Consider the following 20,811-nt stretch of genomic DNA (forward strand, 5'->3'; position numbering starts at 1 on the left):
AGTTTGAAGGAGGCTAAGAGCAAAGAAAATTGTAAAACATGGCAAAACGGAAGAAACTATAAAGTTAAGGCCATTTGCAGCCTTAACTGCAGATGAATAGTAAGAAAGTGTTTCAATTTAGGATGAGACTTCAGAATTGGCGGAAGTAGTGGTGATGATGAAAGTAGGGACTTGAATTTAAAATGCTGTTCTGTTAAACTGCAGCATGGCTCTAATCACAGCAAATCAGGTCATGAAACAAAAGCTCTGCAATTGTTTTAGTTAACAAATTTCAAAGTATTGAAATATAATCATTAGGTTTTGTTTCCTTGCCCAAAGAAGTGTGCATAGTTGGATAAACCTCTGTTGAGTCAAAATGAGGCTGTAATGTCAGAGGCATCGCTTGTGATACAGTTGCCCTGCATTTAGTTAAGTCGTCATTACGTACTCTCTGCTTTCTTACAGAGTTTTCTTATTTTAAGCAAGTTTTCAAGCTCTCTTTTCCAAAGGTTCTAACAAAAATGGTGCCTTAAGAGGAGACTAAACTTACCTAAAGCACTGCATATGAAGCATCCCAAAATAAACAATAAAAGCAATAAGCAAAACCATCAACAAATAAAAGAAATCCAAATAGCTCTGTAATCTTAATTTCTGTATGTTAGTGTGCCAAATAAACTGAAATAGAATCACAATATCACAGAATATATCTGTTTGGAAGAGACCTGAAAGATGATCCAGCCCAACCTTTGACCCAGCACTGAAAAGGCAACACTAAACTATGTCCTGAAGCGCCAGGTCCACACACTGCTTGAACACCTCCAGGGATGGTGACTCCAGCACTGCCCTGAGCAGACCATTCCAATGTTTGAGAACCCTCTCTGTGAAGAAATACTTCCTAATGACCAGCCTCCCCTGGAACAGCTCAAAATTGTTTCCTGTAGTCTTGTTTCTTGACGCCAAGGAGGAGAGGCTGCCCCCTTGTTGCTCCAACCTCCCTTCAGGTAGTTGTAGAGAGCCGTGAGGTTTCTCCCCTCAGCCTCCTCTTCTCTAGACTGAAAAATCTCAGCTCCCTCAGCCCCTCCTCATAGCCTGGGTGCTCCAGGCCCTTCACCAGCCTCATGCCCCTCCTCTGGACATGCTCCAGCACCAAAATATCCATCCTGTAGTGAAGGGCCCCGAACTGAGCACAGTACTCGAGGTAGGGCCTCACCAGTGCTGAATACAGGGAGATGATCACCTCTCTGACCACTGTGTTTCTAAGCCAAGCCAAAATTGGGGCTTTTCAGAATTTACTAAGTACAAAAGAACTGGGGAAAGATTTATTTATTTTTTTAAATCTGTGTATGAAAGGTAATCCTTTTGTGCTGTTTACATGTATTTTAATTGTCACAGTATTAGTTTTCCATGCTTGGAATATCTTAGGCTTTCATCTTAATTTCATAGATACGGTCATTTGTTGTGGGCAATGTCTTCAGCTAAGACAACTGTTATGGGGGATGGTTTTGTAAGTTCTGTATCTGAAATACAATTAAGATTGACTTTGTTCATTGCATCCAATTATTCCTTAACTAAAGTATAATTGAATTTAAGAGCTGGTTGTGGCTTCCAATTACAATACCATATTATTATTACAATGTATTGGTTTAAGGTTTTATGTAAGCAGTGTTCTGGGAAAAAAAAAGTGGTTTGGGGGAGAGTGTTGGTGAAAAACAATCTGAAACATACATTTTTACAAATAGAATGTAATTTCAGCTAAACTCTTCGTGGAAAACACCAATACTTGCAGCTTGAGATGCCCAATATCAGGGAAAAAAAAGGCAGATTTTTCTCAAAGGCCAATAATCATAAGCAGTATTTAAAAATATCTTTAAAATACTTCTGGTCTCATAGGTATTTGCAGTTTTCACTGAGCAGGCAGTAGATAGCAGGTAGTGTTCTTGTCACTGAACTAGGGGCTTGACTTCCTTCTGCCTTTCAGTATTGAAGTCATCTTTGGGTAAGCACCGATCCCACAAAAATCTCTTCAAGTGCAGCTGCTTGTGATGTTTTCCATAGGGCAGATTCTATAAGGTAGCTCACATGCTTCAATTTTTACAGAACACAGTCAGAAGGGGTTTTGTTTATGCTTGCCCATTTAGGATAGAGTCGATGGTGGCCATTTTCGGGTGGCCTGGATTTCACGGTGCGCAGCAGGTTTTTCGGGGCACGCCCTTGTGTTATACATGTTCCATGGTGTATGTTGGCAGAGAGGGGCTGCAGTTTCTGTTGTGGGCTGCACACTTCTGGGACTGTATCCAGACACCTGTGTGCAAAATTAGTCTGGCTCTCTTATTTTCTAAAGTGTTTTCTTCTCAGGTAAACCTTTTGTCAGTGATTTTGTGTTGTTAAATACAGAATTTCACTGAAGAGTCAAAACACTTTGTTTGCTACTCTAATCAAAGACTATGCACTCACAGATGAGAAAGAAGAAGGAATACTAGGAAGCATACTTCTGCCTAGTTTTCAGATATCCATGCTTTCTGCTGAGGACCATATTAACCGCAAATATGCCTTTAAGGTAAGGGAACAGGTGTTTTGGGGCTTTTTTTTGTCTGAAAACACAATAGCCTAGTACTCAGAATTCATCAGGAGGTCTACTAGAAGGGGGGAAAGGGGCTGTTTCCAAAGGCCTGTAGTGATAGGATGAGGAGCAATGGTTTTAAATTAGAGAAGAGTAGATGTAGATGGTGTGGTAGGAAAAAGTTCTTTGCCAGGTGGTGGTGGAACACTGGAACAGGTTGCCTGGGGAGGTATTTGGGGCCCCATGCCTGGAGATATTCAAGGTCAGGCTCGACAAGGCTCTGGGCAACCTGATCTAGTGGAGGATGTCCCTGCTGACTGCAGGGGTGTTGGACTAGGTGACCTTCGGAGGTCTGTTCCAAACCAAACCATTCTGTGACTCTAATTTTATCAAGTTACTTCTGAAAAACAGAATTAACAAACAGCTTGTGTCTGAATTGGATACAATTCTGTCTGGTTTGGGTATAATAGAGTAGCAGAGAATTTAAGTATTTATCCTGATGAAAGTAGAATAAAACAGGTTGGAAGAGACCTTCAAGATCATCGTGTCCAACCTATCATCCAACACCACCTAATCAATTAAACCATGCAACCAAGCACCCTGTCAAGTCTCCTCCTGAAAACCTCCAGTGATGGTGACTCCACCACCTCCCTGGGCAGCCCATTCCAATGGGCAATCACTCCCTCTGTGTAAAACTTCCTCCTGACCTCCAGCCTGAACCTCCCTTGGCGCAGCCTGAGACTGTGTCCTCTTGTTCTGGTGCTGGCTGCCTGGGAGAAGAGACCAACCTCTGCCTGTTTACAGCCCCCCTTCAGGTAGTTGTAGAGAGCAATAAGGTCACCCCTGAGTCTTCTCTTCTCCAGGCTAAGCAGCCCCAGCTCCCTCAGCCTCTCCTCATAGGGCTTGTGTTCCAAGCCCCTCACCAACTTTGTTGCCCTTTTCTGATGTAAATATGGATAGTATTACTAAGAGAAAATAGATGAGTTGTTATTGTTGTTGCTGTAGCTGTTGTTGCTATTACTTATGGATTTTAAATACTGTCTGGTGTTTTTAGAATTGTAGACTACATCTGCAGCTGGAAGTGCCCACTAATGAAAGTTGTTTATTTTGATATGCAGTATCTTCACATATAAAGAAAAAAAATAACACTTTAGTGTCACTTAAATCACAATATTACATGAATAGTTACTTGAAGTGTTTCATATCTTTTTACTAATTATTTAAATCACTCCACTAAATATTTTCTGTTTGCTTTTTTCTGTTTTATGAGCTCCTTTTGGCTCTTCTTTTGGCCTGCTAAGCAACACATCATTTATTTACTGTGGTAAGTACAAATTAAAACTTATTGTATCATGCAGGCTTTAAACTTCTATGCCAAACTCTTATTTACAATAATTATATTAATTTACATTAATGGATAGTTAAGATAGTTCTTACTATATTGAAGAAATCTAAGGGCTTTTTATTGACTGCATTAATGAAGAAGCAGCTATGAATGAAAATTACAGGCAATTATTTTAAAACATGAATGCAGTGGCAGAAAAAACACTGAAATATTCCTTCCAGTATTTTTTTTTTCCTGATAATATTATTAGCAAAAATCTTATTACAGAAAAAATTAGAATGAGTATCCAGTAACATTATTTATCTCTTTTTCTTTTGCAGGATCTTATATTTTTATTGCAATGACCATGTCATTTCCAATCAGGCAGCTCATCCAAACATGAGGACCTATTATTTCTGCACAGATACAGGAAAGGAAATGGAGTTGTGGATGAAAGCCATGACAGATGCAGCTCTTGTGCAGACAGAGCCTGTGAAAAGGTAGTGTGGGCTGACAGAACAGTGGCACGGCAGTTTTCTTTCTCATGCTTGTTTAGCTTTATTTGAGTGAATGGATATGCCTTAAAATAGAATGTATGTTGACTGAAATAATTCTCTTTATATTGATAATTTTATCAATATCAATATATTGATATTGATTCAAGAGGAGATTGGACGTGGCACTTGGTGCCATGGTCTAGTCATGGGGTCTGTGTTGATAGGTTGGACTCGATGATCCTCGAGGTCCTTTCCAACCTAAGTTATGCTGTGATACTGTGATAAGTCCCTCTGCTAATTTAACAATGTTGGATAAAATTTTGAAGTAGTAAAAACAATCTTAAGTTCTGTTCTGAATATGGATGCCCTGAGTGTATGGGGCTGGAAGGAAAATAAAAATTGATTTCTTTAGCCAGTGGTATCAAAAGCAGAGCAATAGTGAATATCGTGTGCAGGTGTGTTTGACATTCCCTGCCCTCCTAACTGAATAGAAATAGCAGCTCAGCCGGTGATAGTCTTTGGTTTAAACATGTGCCAAGGTTCAAATTCACAGCTGTAGTTTCTGGGTAAATTAAACAGTTGTACCTGTGGGCCACATGTGAGGAGCCATTCTTGTTCATCATCAAGCTGTCTTCACATTTATACTTGACACTCTAGAGCCTTATCCTTTATGTGTCCATGTGCTGACAATGAAAAGCAAGTTATCACTGAAAGCCTTGTGTTCTCAGAAACTAAATATTGTCTGCTGCTGTCTGTCCACTAAAAACTGTTTTCTGTCTGAATGTAGTCCCTTGGGTCAGCTCCATGTCATCTGTAATGGAAACCTCATCAACAGAAAGTTTAAAAGCTTCCCTTTATTGATGGTACAGAAGTTACTGGTGATGGTTGCTGTCACTTGATCTATTCTGCACTGCCATTTCCTGCTACACTGGAGCTAGCAAGCAGCAGCAATGCTAAGATGATTTAAATCAAATAAATTAAAAAATAAAACAAAATATGACACAGACATAGGTACCAAAGAAGGAAAAGGTACAATTTTTGCAGCACGTTCAACTGGTCTTTCTGACAAGCAGTATTGCTGAATTTGGCTTTGCTAGTGCAAGTCATTCCTGTTCACTTGTTCCTGACATTTTACAGAATCACAGAATGTTGGAGGTTGGAAGGGACCTCCAGAGGTCAAATCCAACCCCCCTGCCAAAAGCAGGATCACCTAGGGCAGTCTGCACAGGAATGCATCCAGGCAGGTTTTGAAAGTCTCCAGAGAAGGAGACTTTCTCCACAGGCCCCCTGGGCATCCTATTCCAGTGCTCTGTGACCCTCACTGTAAAGGGGTTTCTCCTCATGTTGATGTGAAATCTTCTCTGTCCATTGTTCCTTGTCTTTCTACATTCAATCTCTTTTCAGTGGTGCACAGTAGTATGATTAGACACTTAATCACAGGATTAACCAGGTTGAAAAAGACCTTCGAGATCATCAAGTCCAACCTATCACCCAACACCATCTAATCAACTAAACCATGGCACTAAGTGCCTCTTCCAGTCTCTTTTTAAACAATTCCAGTGATGGTGACTCCACCACCTCACTGGGCAGCCCATTCCAATAGCCAATCTCTCTTTCTGGGAAGAATTTCTTCCTAACATCCAGCCTAAACTTCCCCTGGCACAGCTTGAGACTGTCTTCTTGTTCTGGTGCTGGTTGCCTGGGAGAAGAGACCAACCCCCACCTGGCTACAAGCTCCCTTCAGGTAGTTGTAGAGAGCAATAAGGTCTCCCCTGAGCCTCCTCTTCTCCAGGCTAAGCAACCCTAGCTCACTCAGCTGCTCCTCATAGGGCTTGTGCTCCAGACCCCTTATGAGCCTTGTTCCAGCACTGATGTCTGCCTATCAGTGTGGAGACAACTGGTGTGGATGCTCAATACAACTGAGCTTATCTTCATCTAGCCATACATGCTCCTGCAGTCTGTCTTGTGTTTCTTTGGGTGTTTACCTTACTCCTTGGTGAATCAGCATAGCACCCTAGACAAGTGGAAAAGCCCTCAGCAGCAAAATCAGTAGTTTTCTGCCTGGATGTCACAGGCAGCACAGGCTTGCCAACACCCAAAACAAATGTCAGAAAAGCAACAGGAGAAGCTGCTCATGTAACACCATCTTGATGGTTTAATTCGAGCAGGAAACCTTAGAACCTCTTTGAGGTTTGAGAACCTCTTTGTTAGTAGTCTTGAAATAATTACTTGAAAGCAAATACATGTCAAGCCCAGTGAAATCTCAAAAATTTTTATGTCTGTTAACTCTAAGAAAGAAAAAAAAATCCTTCAGGCATCTGTTTTTTGAAGAACTCAGCTTTTGGCTGTCTAACTAGTTCTTAAAATGAGCTGTGTAGTGGGATATGATCTTATCCAGAAGAAATATTGCTTCTTCCCTGTAAAAAAATCTGTTAAATATTAAGTATTATATTACCTCATCTCTAAGTAACCTAAATTTTGGGATGCATACAGCTCTAAGCATAAATTATTTTGGTTCAAATTCAGCCAGTGCCTTTGTTTCTCAATTATTCCATTTTCTTGAAGTTCCAGCATTGTACTGAATACAGTTTTCTAACAGACTAGGTATTTATGATACAATAGCTAGAGTATGAAAGAACTTGCTTCATGAAGTATTTATACAAGCTGATGTTGAGCGAATGCTAAGTGCTTTTCAATATCAGTCACCCAATGATAAGTGAGAGTTTTTCCAGCAGGGTTCTTTAAATCTCTAAGTCAAGATACTTCACTGGTATTCATAGAATCAATAAGCTTGGAAAAGACCTCAAAGATCATCAAGTCCAACCTGTCACCCAAGACCTCATGACCACTAAACCGTGGCACCAAGTGGCACATCCAGTCCCCTCTTGAACACCTCCAGGGATGGTGACTCCACCACCTCCCTGGGCAGCATATTCCAATGGCTAATAACTCTCTCCATGAAGCACTTTCTCCTCACCATGAGCCTAAACTTCCCCTGGCGCAGCTTGAAACTGTGTCCTCTTGTTCTGGTGCTGGTTGCCTGGGAGAAGAGACCAACCCCCTCCTGGCTACAACCACCCTTCAGGTAGTTGCAGACAGCAATAAGGTCTCCCCTGAGCCTCCTCTTCTCCAGGCTAAACAATCCCAGCTTCCTCAGCCTCTCCTCATAGGGCTTGTGCTTGAGGCCTCTCCCCAGCCTCGCTGCCCTTCTCTGGACACATTCAAGAGTCTCAGTGTCCTTAAACTGAGAATCCCAGAACTGGGCACAGGACTCAAGGTGTGGCCTAATCAGTGCTGAGTACAGGGGCAGAATGACTTCCCTGCTCCTGCTGGCCACACTTTCTGACACAGACCTGGATGCCATTGGCCTTCTTGGCCACCTGGGCACACTGCTGGCTCATATTACACTGGCTGTCAATCAGTACTCTGGAAATCCAAACACAACAGCCTGTTAAGTTGAATTTTTCAGCTTTAAGTGATTTCAGAACTGCAATCTGTATCTTTATTTTTCTGATGATGTGAGTTCCTTGGGGGTGGAAAAAACACCAAAAGATAAAAGGCATATTTGAAGCATTAAGTTGTGTGTGGTTTGCCGGATTGTCCATAAAATACTCTTATTTTCTGCATGTAGTTGGCCAAATAATGCAGAAATGAGGTATTGAGATTGGTAAATAAAAATGTAACCTGATCTAGTTGAGGATGCCCTTGCTTACTGCAGAGGGGCAGATGACCTTTGGAGGTCCCTTCCAACCTAAACCATTCTATAATTCTTTTAGAACAGATGTGCAGTGACAGCAGAAAAATGCCCTTCTGAGGTATAACTACAGGGAAGGACAAATATTATTTGGTCCTTTTTAACTCTAATTACTCCTTTCTAAACATTTTATGTCTAATTTTTCCCAGATATCAAATTTATGTTTAGTAATGTACTGAGAAGCCTATCAAAACAGTTAAACAAATACTTTGCTCAGTGTGAAACTGTTTAAGCTTCTGATCTCAAACATCTCTTGGTTAGCAAGGCGCGCATACTGTGTTGGATTACTGCAGACAACAATTAAGTGGTATCTATGAGTACTTATTGTTTGCTTGTGTTTATAGATGCTAATATCCACCAGCATACTGATGTATCAAATTTTCTTTTGCCCTAAATGCAGCCTTCCTCTACTCTCCCATGTTAAAAAGCATCATTTTTCTATCCTTCCGTTGTCAGTTCTGGAGCCTTTGTTTCTTCTGAGTAATGCAGCATGTGCTAAGAAAAACAACTTTTTATCCCCCTCCTCCTCCTTGTGTAGTTACTTTCCCTGGGCGGCATAAGCTAAGCTGCCAAAAAAGCATTTGTTAGCATAGCAACATTCACAGTGGGGGTTTACTGACGTCACTGTGTTAGGAAAAGATGACTTCTTCTTTCTGTGTGGCATTAAGTCATGGTCCTCTTCACATCCATCTGAAACTTAATTGCATGCCCTTCAACTCTTGCAGAATTATTTATTTATATCATAGAATCATATAAACCATCAGAAAATAGTACTTCTCCTGCACTGCTGTTCCATGCATATTATTCTTACTTGCTTGTAGAAATCTATACATTGTGTTCAGTATATGCTGGGGGAAAAAAAACTGTGTTCATTGCTCATTCTTTTTGCCTTCCCCCTCTGCTGTCCTCAAAATACAGTATCATAGTATCACAGTATCACTAAGGTTGGAAGAGACCTCAAAGATCATCGAGTCCAACCTGTCACCACAGACCTCATGACTAGACCATGGCACCAAGTGCCCCCTCCCCTGCAAGTCTTGTTGAAATAGGTCTTTGAGAAATAGATGTAATTTTGGTCTCAAACAGGGATTTAAATTTCTTACATTTACCTACTATTTCTGATAATTCCTTCCCATTTGGATCCTGTGGGAAGACATGTCGTGCTTGCACTGAGTTGATTTGGTGTATAAAGTTAAAGGAGAACCCAGAAGTCCATTTGAACATCAATCATTCAGCCTGTACACCGTTGCAAAGAATGTCAGATAGAAATGCTTGGCTCTGCTGTGTATAACCATGGTAACAAGTGATACAGCATAGAAATTATATGGAAAAACAATTCTGTGATTTGGGGGGGTTGTGTTTTTTTTTATTAAAAGGGTCAGTGGAATGATAGAAGAGCAATGAGGCTGGTGAGGGGTTTGGAGGGCATGTCTTACAAAGAGTGGCTGAGAAAGCTGTTTAGTTTGGAGAAGAGATCTCATTGCTCTCTGCAACGCTGAAATAAATAGAGTAAGCAATAGAGGGAATTTTGGAGGACTTTTATAACATTATGAAGTATCAAGCAGAGAATGAGAGCATCATAACTATGTCAGGAAGAGTCATGAGGGGGGAAAAATTACCACACTTGTTAATCTGCAGAGGGCTTGAGCATTTCACTCTAGCTCACATAAAGTATGCAGAGGACATTGATGTCTTAGTGTTTCTGACTGATACATTAGAAATGGTGCACTTAGCAAGGCAGGAAAGTCTTGATTCCTTTCCTGCCATGGAGAGTTCCTAGCAAGAATAGTGTGGTCATAGGAAGTGCACTTAAAATTAAGTCTCCAATATTATTAGCAGCAGGTAGTATTTTATAAGGACCTTATGGGTCCTTATGCATTTGCTGGGCTTCTATCCCAAATAGTTGTTGGCCTGCTGGGAATTCATTGCTTAAACAGCCCTTTAGGGAAGTGTAGACTTGATGAATAGCCTCTTGTTCAAGATGGGGTAAGCAAAAATGCCTACAGCTATGCATGTAGTTAGTGTACTCAAAACTGGGTATTTTTTCAGAGGAGCAGGCATACTAAGAACAAGGTCTTTACCATGAAGGTAGTGTGACACTGGAGCAGGTTGCCCAGGGAGGTGGTTGCAGCCCTATTCCTGGAGATACTCAAGATGAGGCCTGACAAGGCTCTGGGCAACTTGATTTGGTTTGAGGATGCCCCTGCTTACTGCAGAGAGGGTTGGACTAGGTGGCCTTTGGAGGTCTCTTCCAACCCTGACCATTCTGTGATTCCAGTGATCTTAGTCAAGCTGTGTATGTGGTGGGCATTTTACACACTGAGTCACTTCAACTGGGCATAGCTATAAAGATGAATTGTAAAAGAGATGCAAAATGGTGCAAAGGTTAATTTAACATCATCTTACAGTTTTGTTCTTAATTTAGTTTTATAGAGAGTTGTAATCTTAATTATATCTCTTCGTCTTCTTCTCATAGCAAAAAATGTTGATCAAAACATATTAAGGTTTTGATTTTCTGTCACTGTCTGAGTTGGATGTTCAGTTCAACCCAATATGGATAAAGATAGAGCTTCTTGACAAAAGATAACTAATAAAACTCCATACACTGAGTACTTGTACTGTAGAGCAGGATCTGTTCTAAAAATACCATTATTTTTGTGGTACAGTTCCCTAAGCCATCAGCTACTTTCCCCCTTAAAATTAGGGAAGCCACAGTGACTTTCCACAAAACACATGCCAGCCAAACTGATAGCATACCAGAGAAACCTAATTGATGCCAGTGACCATGAAAAGTGGTTTGGTTTCTTTAAAGGAGGTGATTATAGGTTAAATTCAGCAGTGTTGTGAATCACAAGCTAGTCAGCAATGTAATCTGCTGCCATATTTAAAGATGGTTTTAAGAAGCATTTGAATTTCAGGCTGTTTACATCTGGAAGCTATAGGTCACTGAATGTTTTTACTGTTTGAATGTCCAGCCATTCAGGAACTGAACATCCACTTTTTCAGACTCTGGTTTTATTTCCTCTTGTGCACGTTTTCTCTAGGGAGTTAATCTGAAGTTGGCTTGAAAAAAATCCCCTGCGTTGGAAATGCTTTTACAGTAGCAAAGAACTAGAGAAATGTGGAAGAAAAACACTAGCACACTCACCAACCAAAGAAAACCAACTCAAATCAGCCAAAAAAACCCAAACCAAACACCACCCCTGTGCCTAAAGCAAAACAAAACCAAACACAAAACAAAACGACCCTCAAACAGCAACGATAAAAGAAAACTTTGATAGTTACAAAAATACATCCTGGGTTTCTCTCAAAGAGAAGATACTGGTTTAAAATATCTGCACAGAGCTTCACTGAAATAACCCTAACACCAATATATTAACTTTTTCATCTTTTATTACTATTTTTAATGAATGTTTTGCTGTCATTGTAACTTCTGACTTCTTGCTTTCCAGAGTAGAGAAGTTAACTGCGGAAAATACACCACCTCGAGAGGCAAATAATATTTCAAACCATCGGGTGCTAATTAAGCCAGAGGCACAAAATAACCAGAGAAACAAAGAAGCCAACAGAAATGAGGAGAAAAAAGCTTTGGAAGCCGAAAAATACGGATTCCAGAAAGTCGGACAGGATAAGCCATTAACGAAAATTAACAGTGTAAAGCTAAATCCTTTGGGATCTGAATACAGGACTTTACCCATAAGCACGATTCCAGCTGGACACTTCAGACCAGTTCATTTAAATGGGTCTGAGAATAAAGCTGTTGGTGTTGTCCTGGCAGATGCTGGAGATGGGGGTCATTACAATGCGGTCCAGGCACATATGGAGTCTGAACGAGTTATGCAGAGGACAAATTCAATGCTGCAGTTGGAACAATGGATTAAAATACAAAGAGGAAAAGGACAAGAAGAGGAAACAAGGGGGTAAGTAGTGTGTAGTTTTTAATTATTTGTTTTCACTCTAGCTACCAAATTATGTGCTTGCAAAAAATCTTGTACCCTGGTTAGATTCCATAGTTTTTGGTCTATGATACACAGAACAACGAACAGTATATATTTATATATAAGAAGTGCATGGACAAGTGCTCACTGCAGATTGATTCAAGTTTCTCTTTCATTGACATTTGAATTATTACTAGTAAACTAAATTACACTAATAAATTTAATGGCTAGAAACCCTTTTCAGGTGTTAGAAATTTCTCTATCCTAGCAGAGAGGAGGTGTCATCAATCCCAACTATTCTGTTTCATCTTTAAATCCGAAATTGCCCTGTCCTGCATTTTTGTTCACTCATTATTTTAATAATATTTTATTTTTAAAATCTTCAAAAACATTGCAGGGAGCTTTAAATAAGCTTTAACTGAAGTGAGAGAGAGAGAAGCATACCTAAGAGTACATAATTGAAATCTAATACTTTGATGCTTAAAGCTTCTCTTCTCGTGAAATTAAACTTCTCCTAGTTCTAATATTGAGTTCCAGTGCTTATTCATGGACCTTTAAAATTGTGTGAATTCACAATATTGAATCTTCTGCTGGTAACATTTCTTCTGACAGAAGTGTTAGGATATTGCTTCCAGGCTGGCTTACAGACAAGCAGCTATGGCAGTAAAATACAGAAGCTTTTAGTGTAACATTAGAGAGGCTGTTGAGTCTGGAGAAGAGAAGGCTCTGAGGTGACCTAATTGTGGCCTTCCAGTATCTGAAGGGGGCCTATAAGAAGGCTGGGGAAGGACTTCTCAGGGTCTCAGGTAGTGATAGGACTAGGGGGAATGGAATGAAGCTGAAGGTGGGGAGATTCAGGCTGGATGTGAGGAGGAAGTTCTTCACCATGAGAGTGGTGAAGCCCTGGAATGGGTTGTCCAGGGAGGTGGTCGAGGCCCTGTCCCTGGAGGTGTTTAAGACCAGGCTGGATGAGACTCTGGCCAGCCTGATCTAGTGTGGGGTGTCCCTGCCCATGGCAGGGGGATTGGAACTAGATGTTCCTTGTGGTCCCTTCCAACCCTGACTGATACTATGATCCTATGAAGTATGAAGGTGTTACACAGGTGATATTTTGAAGAGTTGGAAATTAGGGAGTTTGCTTGTTGATACATGGCAGGACAGAGCTTACCATAGAACCAAGTTCAGAGGCTGAATTTTCCTCAAATACTAAAGTGTGGGGAGTGGGGACTTTTCAGTTCTTCAAAACCATGAAAAAATTACATTAGTTTGATTTATACTTGCCAAAATTGAGCGTTTCTTCATTACCTGTAGTCCTTTGTTAATTATAATTAGGAATTGGTAATGTCTTGTTTCATGAGTAGTGTGAGCTTCCAACCTGGAAGACCAATGGCATCCTGGGTTGCATCAAAAGAAGCATGGCCAGCAGATCTAGAGAGACAATTCTGCCACATTGCTCTGGTGAGACCTCACCTGGAGTACTTCATCCAGATCTGGAGCCCTCAGTATAGGAAGGACATGGACCTGATGGAGCAGATCCAGAGGAGGGCCACAAAAATGGTCAGGGGGTTGGAGCACTTCTGCTACAAAGACAGGCTGAGGGAGCTGGGGTTGTTCAACCTGGAGAAGAAGAGATTCCAGGGAGACGTAATAGCAGTCTTCCAGTACCTGAAGGGAGCTTACAAGAAGTTCCCAAAGGCCTGTAGCGATACGATGAGGGGCAGTGGCTTCAAACTAGAGAAGGGCAGATTCTGACTGGAAGTTAGGAACAAGTTCTTTACCGTGAGGGTAGTGGAACAACGGAAGAGGTTGCCCAGGGAGGTGGTTGGGGCCCCATTGCTGGAGATACTGAAGATGACAGGGTTCTGGGCAGCCTGATCTAGTTGAAGATGCCCCTGCTAACTGCAGAGGGGGTTGGACTAGATGACATTTGGAGGTCCCTTTCAACCCAGACCATTCCGTGATTCTATGAATCTATTAAATACTCCACCTAAGTAGTTTGATGAAACTTGCAGTGCAGAGAGCTGCTTGCACACTCTAACAGTTGTTTTATTATACATACTTGGGCAATGGGAACTGAGAAGGCTCATTGATGCAATTAGATTTGGGTTTTTTTTAAATATATTGTCAAACTTGCAACCAAATTTGTGCTGTGCCATTTTTCAGTTGTGAAGAAGCATAAAACCCCCCAAATTTCATTTCATTGTGGAATCAAATAGGGGGAGTTACTGTTAGCAGTTTGTAATTCAGTAATTATATTATTCTTGGCTAGGGAGAACATTTGTTGCTTAAACAAGAGTGACATTGATAGCACGAAGGATATGCTTTCAAATGCAGTTCTACATAAAAGTAGCAAACTGCAAAAGAATTGGCTGTGAGCTATCTTTTTTGTGTGTTGTATGGAAGTGGCCTTGAAGAATGATTCAAATTTCTAATGTATAGTGGTGTTTCTAAAATGTGGTTTCATTTGCATTTTACATTTAGGGTCTGATCTGATAGCCATTTTCTGGCTGGAGACAGAAGTTTAAGTAGAGTTTATGTTGGTGGAGTAGGAAGAAGTTTCAGTTCAGATTAAAGCTTAGGGTTGGGGTGAGAGCCTGGTTAGGCTATTTGTAGCCTTGTCCCTGTTCAACTCATAACTTGAACTTGGGGGAAAAGTACTCTTCTCTTTAATGTTGCTGACTTTTAACAAAGATGCTTTCTGTTGCATGTCTCAGTAATGTGTTGGAGAAACCATGGAGTGTCTCTGATGTCAGACTGAAAAAACAAAATAAGGCTTTAAGAGTGCTACAATATTAACAAGCACATTCAGTTAAGTGCTTAAATAGGAGCTTGTAGCTGTCCTCAACATGAAATTAAAAAGGTTCACTGTAAAAACTACTAATTTTTTTTAGAGGAACAGGCTGATTCCTTAATAGTTTGAATGATGAGAAATTACAGGGAGGGACAGCATTGTAATTTATAGTTCTTGAAGCTTTATCTTCTGTTTCCATGGATCTAGACATCTAGTTTTGCAAGAGCCACGCAAAGACAACCAGTGCCTTGAGGAAGACAAGCCTTTTTTAAAACAAACAAAAACATGCTTTATAATTAAAAAATAACAGCATTCCACCTGAGTATCACTTTATTTGCATTAATTTTGCACAAGACAGTTACAAAGAAATGTTCTCACCAAAAGGAGTTCACATGAATGGTCTTTCTCAAATGTGAACAAGTACAGAAAGCTTGCATGGTAGCAAGTGAGGTTTTCTGCTCCTGTGAACCAGGGATGTGAGCCTCATCCTAAATAATAAATGCCTGCTGTACACCATGAGGTTTCTCTCTTCATTCCACCTTCCTTTGTTTGATTTGCACTGGGAAGTTTGTTATTCTGGGCCATCTGGTGTTTGAATTCTTTAGAATGAACTGTTTTGAAGTTTGGATCTGAGGGCATTGGAAACATTGCAGAACTGAGCCTCTAAAGTTTTAACAGCAAAGTCATTTTCCCATATAGTCTAATTTGGACACCAGAAGCAGTGTTACTCCCCAGCAGTGACCCTAGAGATAAGCTCTAAAGATGTCTATAAAGAGTCTATAAACTCATGGGGAATCTTTTTTGTCATATGGGAGCACATAGGGAACTATTTGTGATGATAGTTTCAGAAATACCTTTCAACCTCATAGGGTGTATGATTACTTGACTGGCTGCAGCAGTCTCCCCTTGTGTGCAAGGCAGCTGTTAAGCTGCAGTACTGTCCAGAGCTGGTTCTTGGATTTGATTAGAATGACATTTTTGCAGGTTCCAATGGGATATTGGTAAATCTGTTTTGATTTGATCAAATGATACCCAACAAGGCTTAATACTGAGGTGCTTGGGCTTTTCACAATTTTCATGGTTTACCAATATGTTGTCTTCCTAACTGTGCTAGAATAGAAGTAACTGCATGTACACTTTAGATTGGAGTCTGTAGAATTAGAGAGAGTTTTCCTTCAAGTTGGTTAGGATATTCAAGGGAGCCAACAGCATTAGACAGCCCTTTGAAGTGGCAAAATGGGAGAGGAGCTTCAGTGAGTGAGGTGTATCTTAACTACCAGCTATCTTCTTGGAAATATCAGGCTTTACTGTACCTGTTTGTGAATAGCTAAAATAATAGTTTGAAAGCTAGAAATTGGGTCCAGAAGTGTCTTGGGGTTTTGTTTGTTTGGGTTTGGGGTTTGATTTTTTTTTTTAAGATGGAGATGTAGAAATGCCTTTATCATTAATGGCATGTTGCATGAAGAAATTTAGAGGTAGTTAAGCAGGTTTTTCAGAAAAAGAATAGGATTTAGAATCTGTTTCCCCCTTAAAATTTTCATGTGGCCCAATCTACAGAATGGGGATAATGCTTCATTACTTCTTGGAAAGCTTCAGAAAATGAAGCAGATTTCCTGTGTAAAGCTCTTTATAGCAGTTGTCATCTCCAAAATGTTACAGGTGATCATAAGTACTCAGCTTAACTATTTTCAGTGAGAAGCTCTATACAGAGAGAGTGATTGCCCATTGGAATGGGCTGCCCGGGGAGGTGGTGGAGTCACCATCACTGGAGGTGTTCAGGAGGAGACTTGATGGGGTGCTTGGTGCCATGCGTTAGTTGATTAGGTGGTGTTGGATTGGTTGATGGGTTGGATGCGATGATCTTGAAGGTCTCTTCCAACCTGGTCTGGTCTATTCTATTCTGTTCTATTCTATTCTAAAGTGGGTTTTATCATCAGTTTCCTTAGTAGTTACTCTGTAAGGATGTAACATGTGGAATGTAGGTTCACCTTACCATTTGCCCTGTGTAATGTCTGTCATGTTTTTGTGGCACTGAAGTAGTTCAAAGCCATCTTCAGATTTGGATGCTTCATGGTGGCAGGGAGTTTAGTTTGAATTAGTCTGGGGTGTAGCTCAAAGCTGCTGCCCTCTGATGGCTGAGTCATGGCCAATGTGAGATCGGTTTCCTTGTCTCTGGGCAATCAGGTGTGATCAGTAGCAAAAGGCTTGAAGGAAGTGCTCATTTGAATTTTAGATAAGGGTTGAATGAATCAGTGTTTATGACTTACATTTTGCCCTCTGGAAAAAACAAGAAATGCTTTGTCATACTTAGGTATGCATCAATACTCAGTATGGAAAAATTTGGCTTTTCAACTAATGTAAAAGCTACTAAGCTTGAAACTCCAGCATTTTACTGTGGTAACAAACTAAAGAATAAGCCTTTGAATTTATATCTCAAGTTGGAAAATGGTATTATTCTCAAACAGATACTTTTGTTATTTGTTTCTCTTGAGTAGCTGATATGGAATGCTTGTCCTTGACAGTTGCAGAATATTGCATTACACAATTGCTGCTAGTTTTCCTCCTTGGTCTGCTATTAAAAAAGAAAAAATCAGTATTTTCTTTCACATCCATAGTAATTGCTCAAGGATTTTCCTAAGGAAAAAACAGGGGGCTTTTTTTTTTTTCACTTTTGAAAAAGAGAGAATTTAGATTGTTCTCATACAGAAACAGTACAGAACTTGAAGCTTTCAAAACTTTGACCTTCCCAGCATATAGGCAAGATTTGATCTAAACTTGACACCACTAGACTGGTTAAAAAAAAAAACAACAACAAAGAAGAAGAAGAAAAAAAGAAAAAAAAATTTGATTATATAATGAAGCAGCTAATCAGAGAAGCAATCCAGTTTGGGTGCTGAAGTGCCTTCAGTTAGGACAATTGATTCTTTAATGGTCATAGAATCATAGAATTGTTAGGGTTGGAAGGGACCTCAAGGATCATCCAGTTCTAACCCTCCTGCCATGGGCAGGAACACCTCACACTAGATCAGGTTGCTCAGAGCCACATCCAGCCTGGCCTTCAAAACCTCCAGGCATGAGGCTTCTACCACCTCCCTGGGCAACCTGTTCCAGTGTCTCACCACTGTCATGGTGAGCAGTTTCTTCCCAACATCCAATCTTAATCTACCCATTTCTATTTGTATTCTATTTTCCCTAGTCCTATCATTACCTGACACCCTGAAAAGTCCTTCCCCAGCTTTCTTTTAGGCTCCCTTCAGTTACTGGAAGGCCACAATAAGGTCTCCTCAGAGCCTTCTCTTCTCCAGACTGAATATTGTTTTCATTTATACTTTTGTATTAAAAATGGAAGTAAGATCTATCTAGCTAAACCTAACCAATCCCGCAGAACTTCGTATTGCCACAATATTAATGCTGTCTGCTAATCAATTTGTGTTTCAGCATAATCTCCTATCAGACATTACCAAGAAACATGCCAAGCCATCGACCTCAGGTCTTGCCCCGGTACCCCGAGGGCTACAGAACACTGCCAAGGAACAGCAAAGCACGGCCAGAGAGCCTCTGCAGCGTGGCACCATCGGCTTACGACAGGGCCATCGGACCAGCGACAGCCGAAGAAAAGCGACGGTCAATGCGCGATGACACGATGTGGCAGCTCTACGAATGGCAGCAGCGTCAGTTTTACAACAAGCAAACAACTCTCACTAGACACGGTACTTTAACTAGCCCCAAAACCATGATTAATATTTCTGATCAGACAATGCATTCGATTCCCACCTCACCTTCTCACGGTTCAATCGCTGGTTTCCAAGGATACTCCCCGCAGCGGACCTACAGGTCAGAAGTGTCTTCGCCGGTGCAAAGGGGAGATGTAACTATTGACCGCAGGCACAGGACGCATCATACAAGGGTAAAAATACTTATCTTAATGGTCAAAAGTCTTATTGACAAGGATTTTGAGTAGAAAATAGATGGTTACTGTAAAAGTCACATTGTGCTGCAGTGTATTTGATTATAGTGAAGCTATGGTTTTCATGGGGAAAGATCTGATGTTTAAAAGTCTAGAGGTTGTAAAAAGGTATTTTTCTCATGCACTGAATGAAAACATGTCCTAATGAAGAGGAATAGAATTAACCAGGTTGGAAAAGACCTTTGAGATCATCAAGTCCAACCTATCACCCAACACCATCTAAGCAACTAAGTCATAGCACGAAGTGCCTCTTCCAGTCTCTTTTTAAACACTTCAAGTGATGGTGACTCCACCACCTCCCTGGGCAGCACATTCCAATGGCCAATCACTCTTTCTGGGAAGAACTTCTTCCAATCTTTGAGGTCTCTTCCAACCTTAGTGATACTGAAATACTGAAGTAAACCTCCCCTGGCACAGCTTAAGGCTGTGTCCTCTTGTTCTGGTGCTGGTTGCCTGGCAGAAGAGACCATCCCCCAGCTGTCTACAGCCTCCCTTCAGGTAGTTATAGAGAGCAATAAGGTCTCCCCTGAGCCTCCTCTTTTCCAGGCTAAGCAACCCCAGCTCCCTCAGCCTCTCCTCGCAGGGCTGTGCTCCAAACCCTTCCCCAGCTTTGTTGCCCTTCTCTGGACACATTCCAGCTAGTCAACATCTTTCCTAAACTGAGGGGCCAGGAACTGGACACAGTATTACTATAGATGATATTATGTGTCTCTAAAGAGAAGAAAAGTAGTCTATAGGCATATTTGTGTGCGGAAATCATTCTCCTTGCTAGTTTGCTTTGGTTGTTGGGGGTTTTTTTGTGGTTTTTTTTGCTGGAGCTCTGAGAGTAAAGAAATTGCCAAATTTCCTTCTATTTTTCTGTTTTCTGTTCTTCAGCCATGAGTTTGGCTACCCTGGGTTCCAGCAGAAAACTGTGTGTGGTGATATCTTTTGATGCCTTTGAGTTCTTGGGGAGATCTCTGAGGAGCAGTCTATTTGCACACAACTTCAGCACTCGACTAATGTAACTTTGCTGCTCTTCATCAGTTAAGAGTTAGACACAACTAATTGGAAGCCTCAGTGTGCCATTTATGGCTCTCCTTCATGCTTATGTTATGCATGTTTGACAATAGATTGGAAAGAATTACATTACTCTTAAATTACTCTTGCATTTGGATGTAAAATACAAAATGCTTCTACACATGCTTCCTAAATCTTTATCTCAGGTGCCTTTGTTAATGCAGGAAACAAAAGGAACTACCTCTTAAAACAATTTAAATAATTTACAGGTGAGAATCATAGAATCATAGAATTGTTAGGGTTGGAAGGGACCTCAAAGATCACCTAGTTCCAACCCCTTAAAAACATCCAGGGATGAGGCTTGTACCACCTCCCTGGGTGACCTGTTCCTGGAACAGTAACCTGTTCCACCCTCATGGTGAACAAAATGTCTTCCTAAATGAGTCTTGGGTTTGGAAGTTTTTAGGGCCCTATCAACAAAGGAGTCAATTCTGTTTTGAATACTCTTTGTCTCAACTGCCTTGGAAAGTTAGTAAGCAGTGATTCTCATGCATCTGAGTCAGTGTTGCAGAGCATGTGGTAACTTGTCCTTTCAACCATGTTGGCATTCTGATTCTTTTCTTTTTATTGTGAAACACTTTATGCTAGTATTTGTTTCACATTTAGTATCTTTTCTACCAGATTCCTGTTTCCCTTTGTTTTTTTCATGCTGTTCCATTTGTATTTTTTTAGTTACACAACTAGCTTTTGCCATTAACTTAAAAACACAGGCCAGTTTTTAAGAGGTGGGTGAGTATTTAAAATCGGGGAGGTAAATTTAAGATTTAAACCCCATCTGTGTAGAGATGTTAGGTTTTTAAAGAGCTTTCAGTGACAAGTGGAAAAACTCAAATTGTTGTTTACATGTGTAATGGGTTGGGGCAGACCCCCTCCCCACCACGCACAGAAATAACGACTCAAACAGATTGCAAAAGTGATGGAAAGTTTAAATAGAGAACAGTG

General features: G+C 40.7%; 1 protein-coding gene across 11 annotated transcripts in view; it reads left to right on the plus strand.

Annotated features, from left to right (window-relative positions):
• The window catches only part of PLEKHA5 (pleckstrin homology domain containing A5), a 177,022-nt gene that overhangs the window by 116,107 nt on the left and 40,104 nt on the right, over nt 1-20,811 (plus strand). For 10 of the 11 annotated variants that reach the window (XM_068141903.1, XM_068141904.1, XM_068141898.1 and 7 more), the window contains exons 8-11: nt 2,436-2,536; nt 4,248-4,363; nt 11,567-12,034; nt 18,282-18,750. In XM_068141903.1, coding sequence (XP_067998004.1) covers nt 2,436-2,536; nt 4,248-4,363; nt 11,567-12,034; nt 18,282-18,750 — 1,154 coding nt within the window. The remainder of the gene's footprint in view (nt 1-2,435; nt 2,537-4,247; nt 4,364-11,566; nt 12,035-18,281; nt 18,751-20,811) is intronic. The other variant, XM_068141900.1, reaches the window with a different exon arrangement.

Source organism: Melanerpes formicivorus, unplaced genomic scaffold (assembly GCF_026170545.1).
Source record: "Melanerpes formicivorus ecotype bairdi unplaced genomic scaffold, bMelFor1.0.p_v2 SCAF_8, whole genome shotgun sequence".
Taxonomy (NCBI): Eukaryota; Metazoa; Chordata; class Aves; order Piciformes; family Picidae; genus Melanerpes; species Melanerpes formicivorus.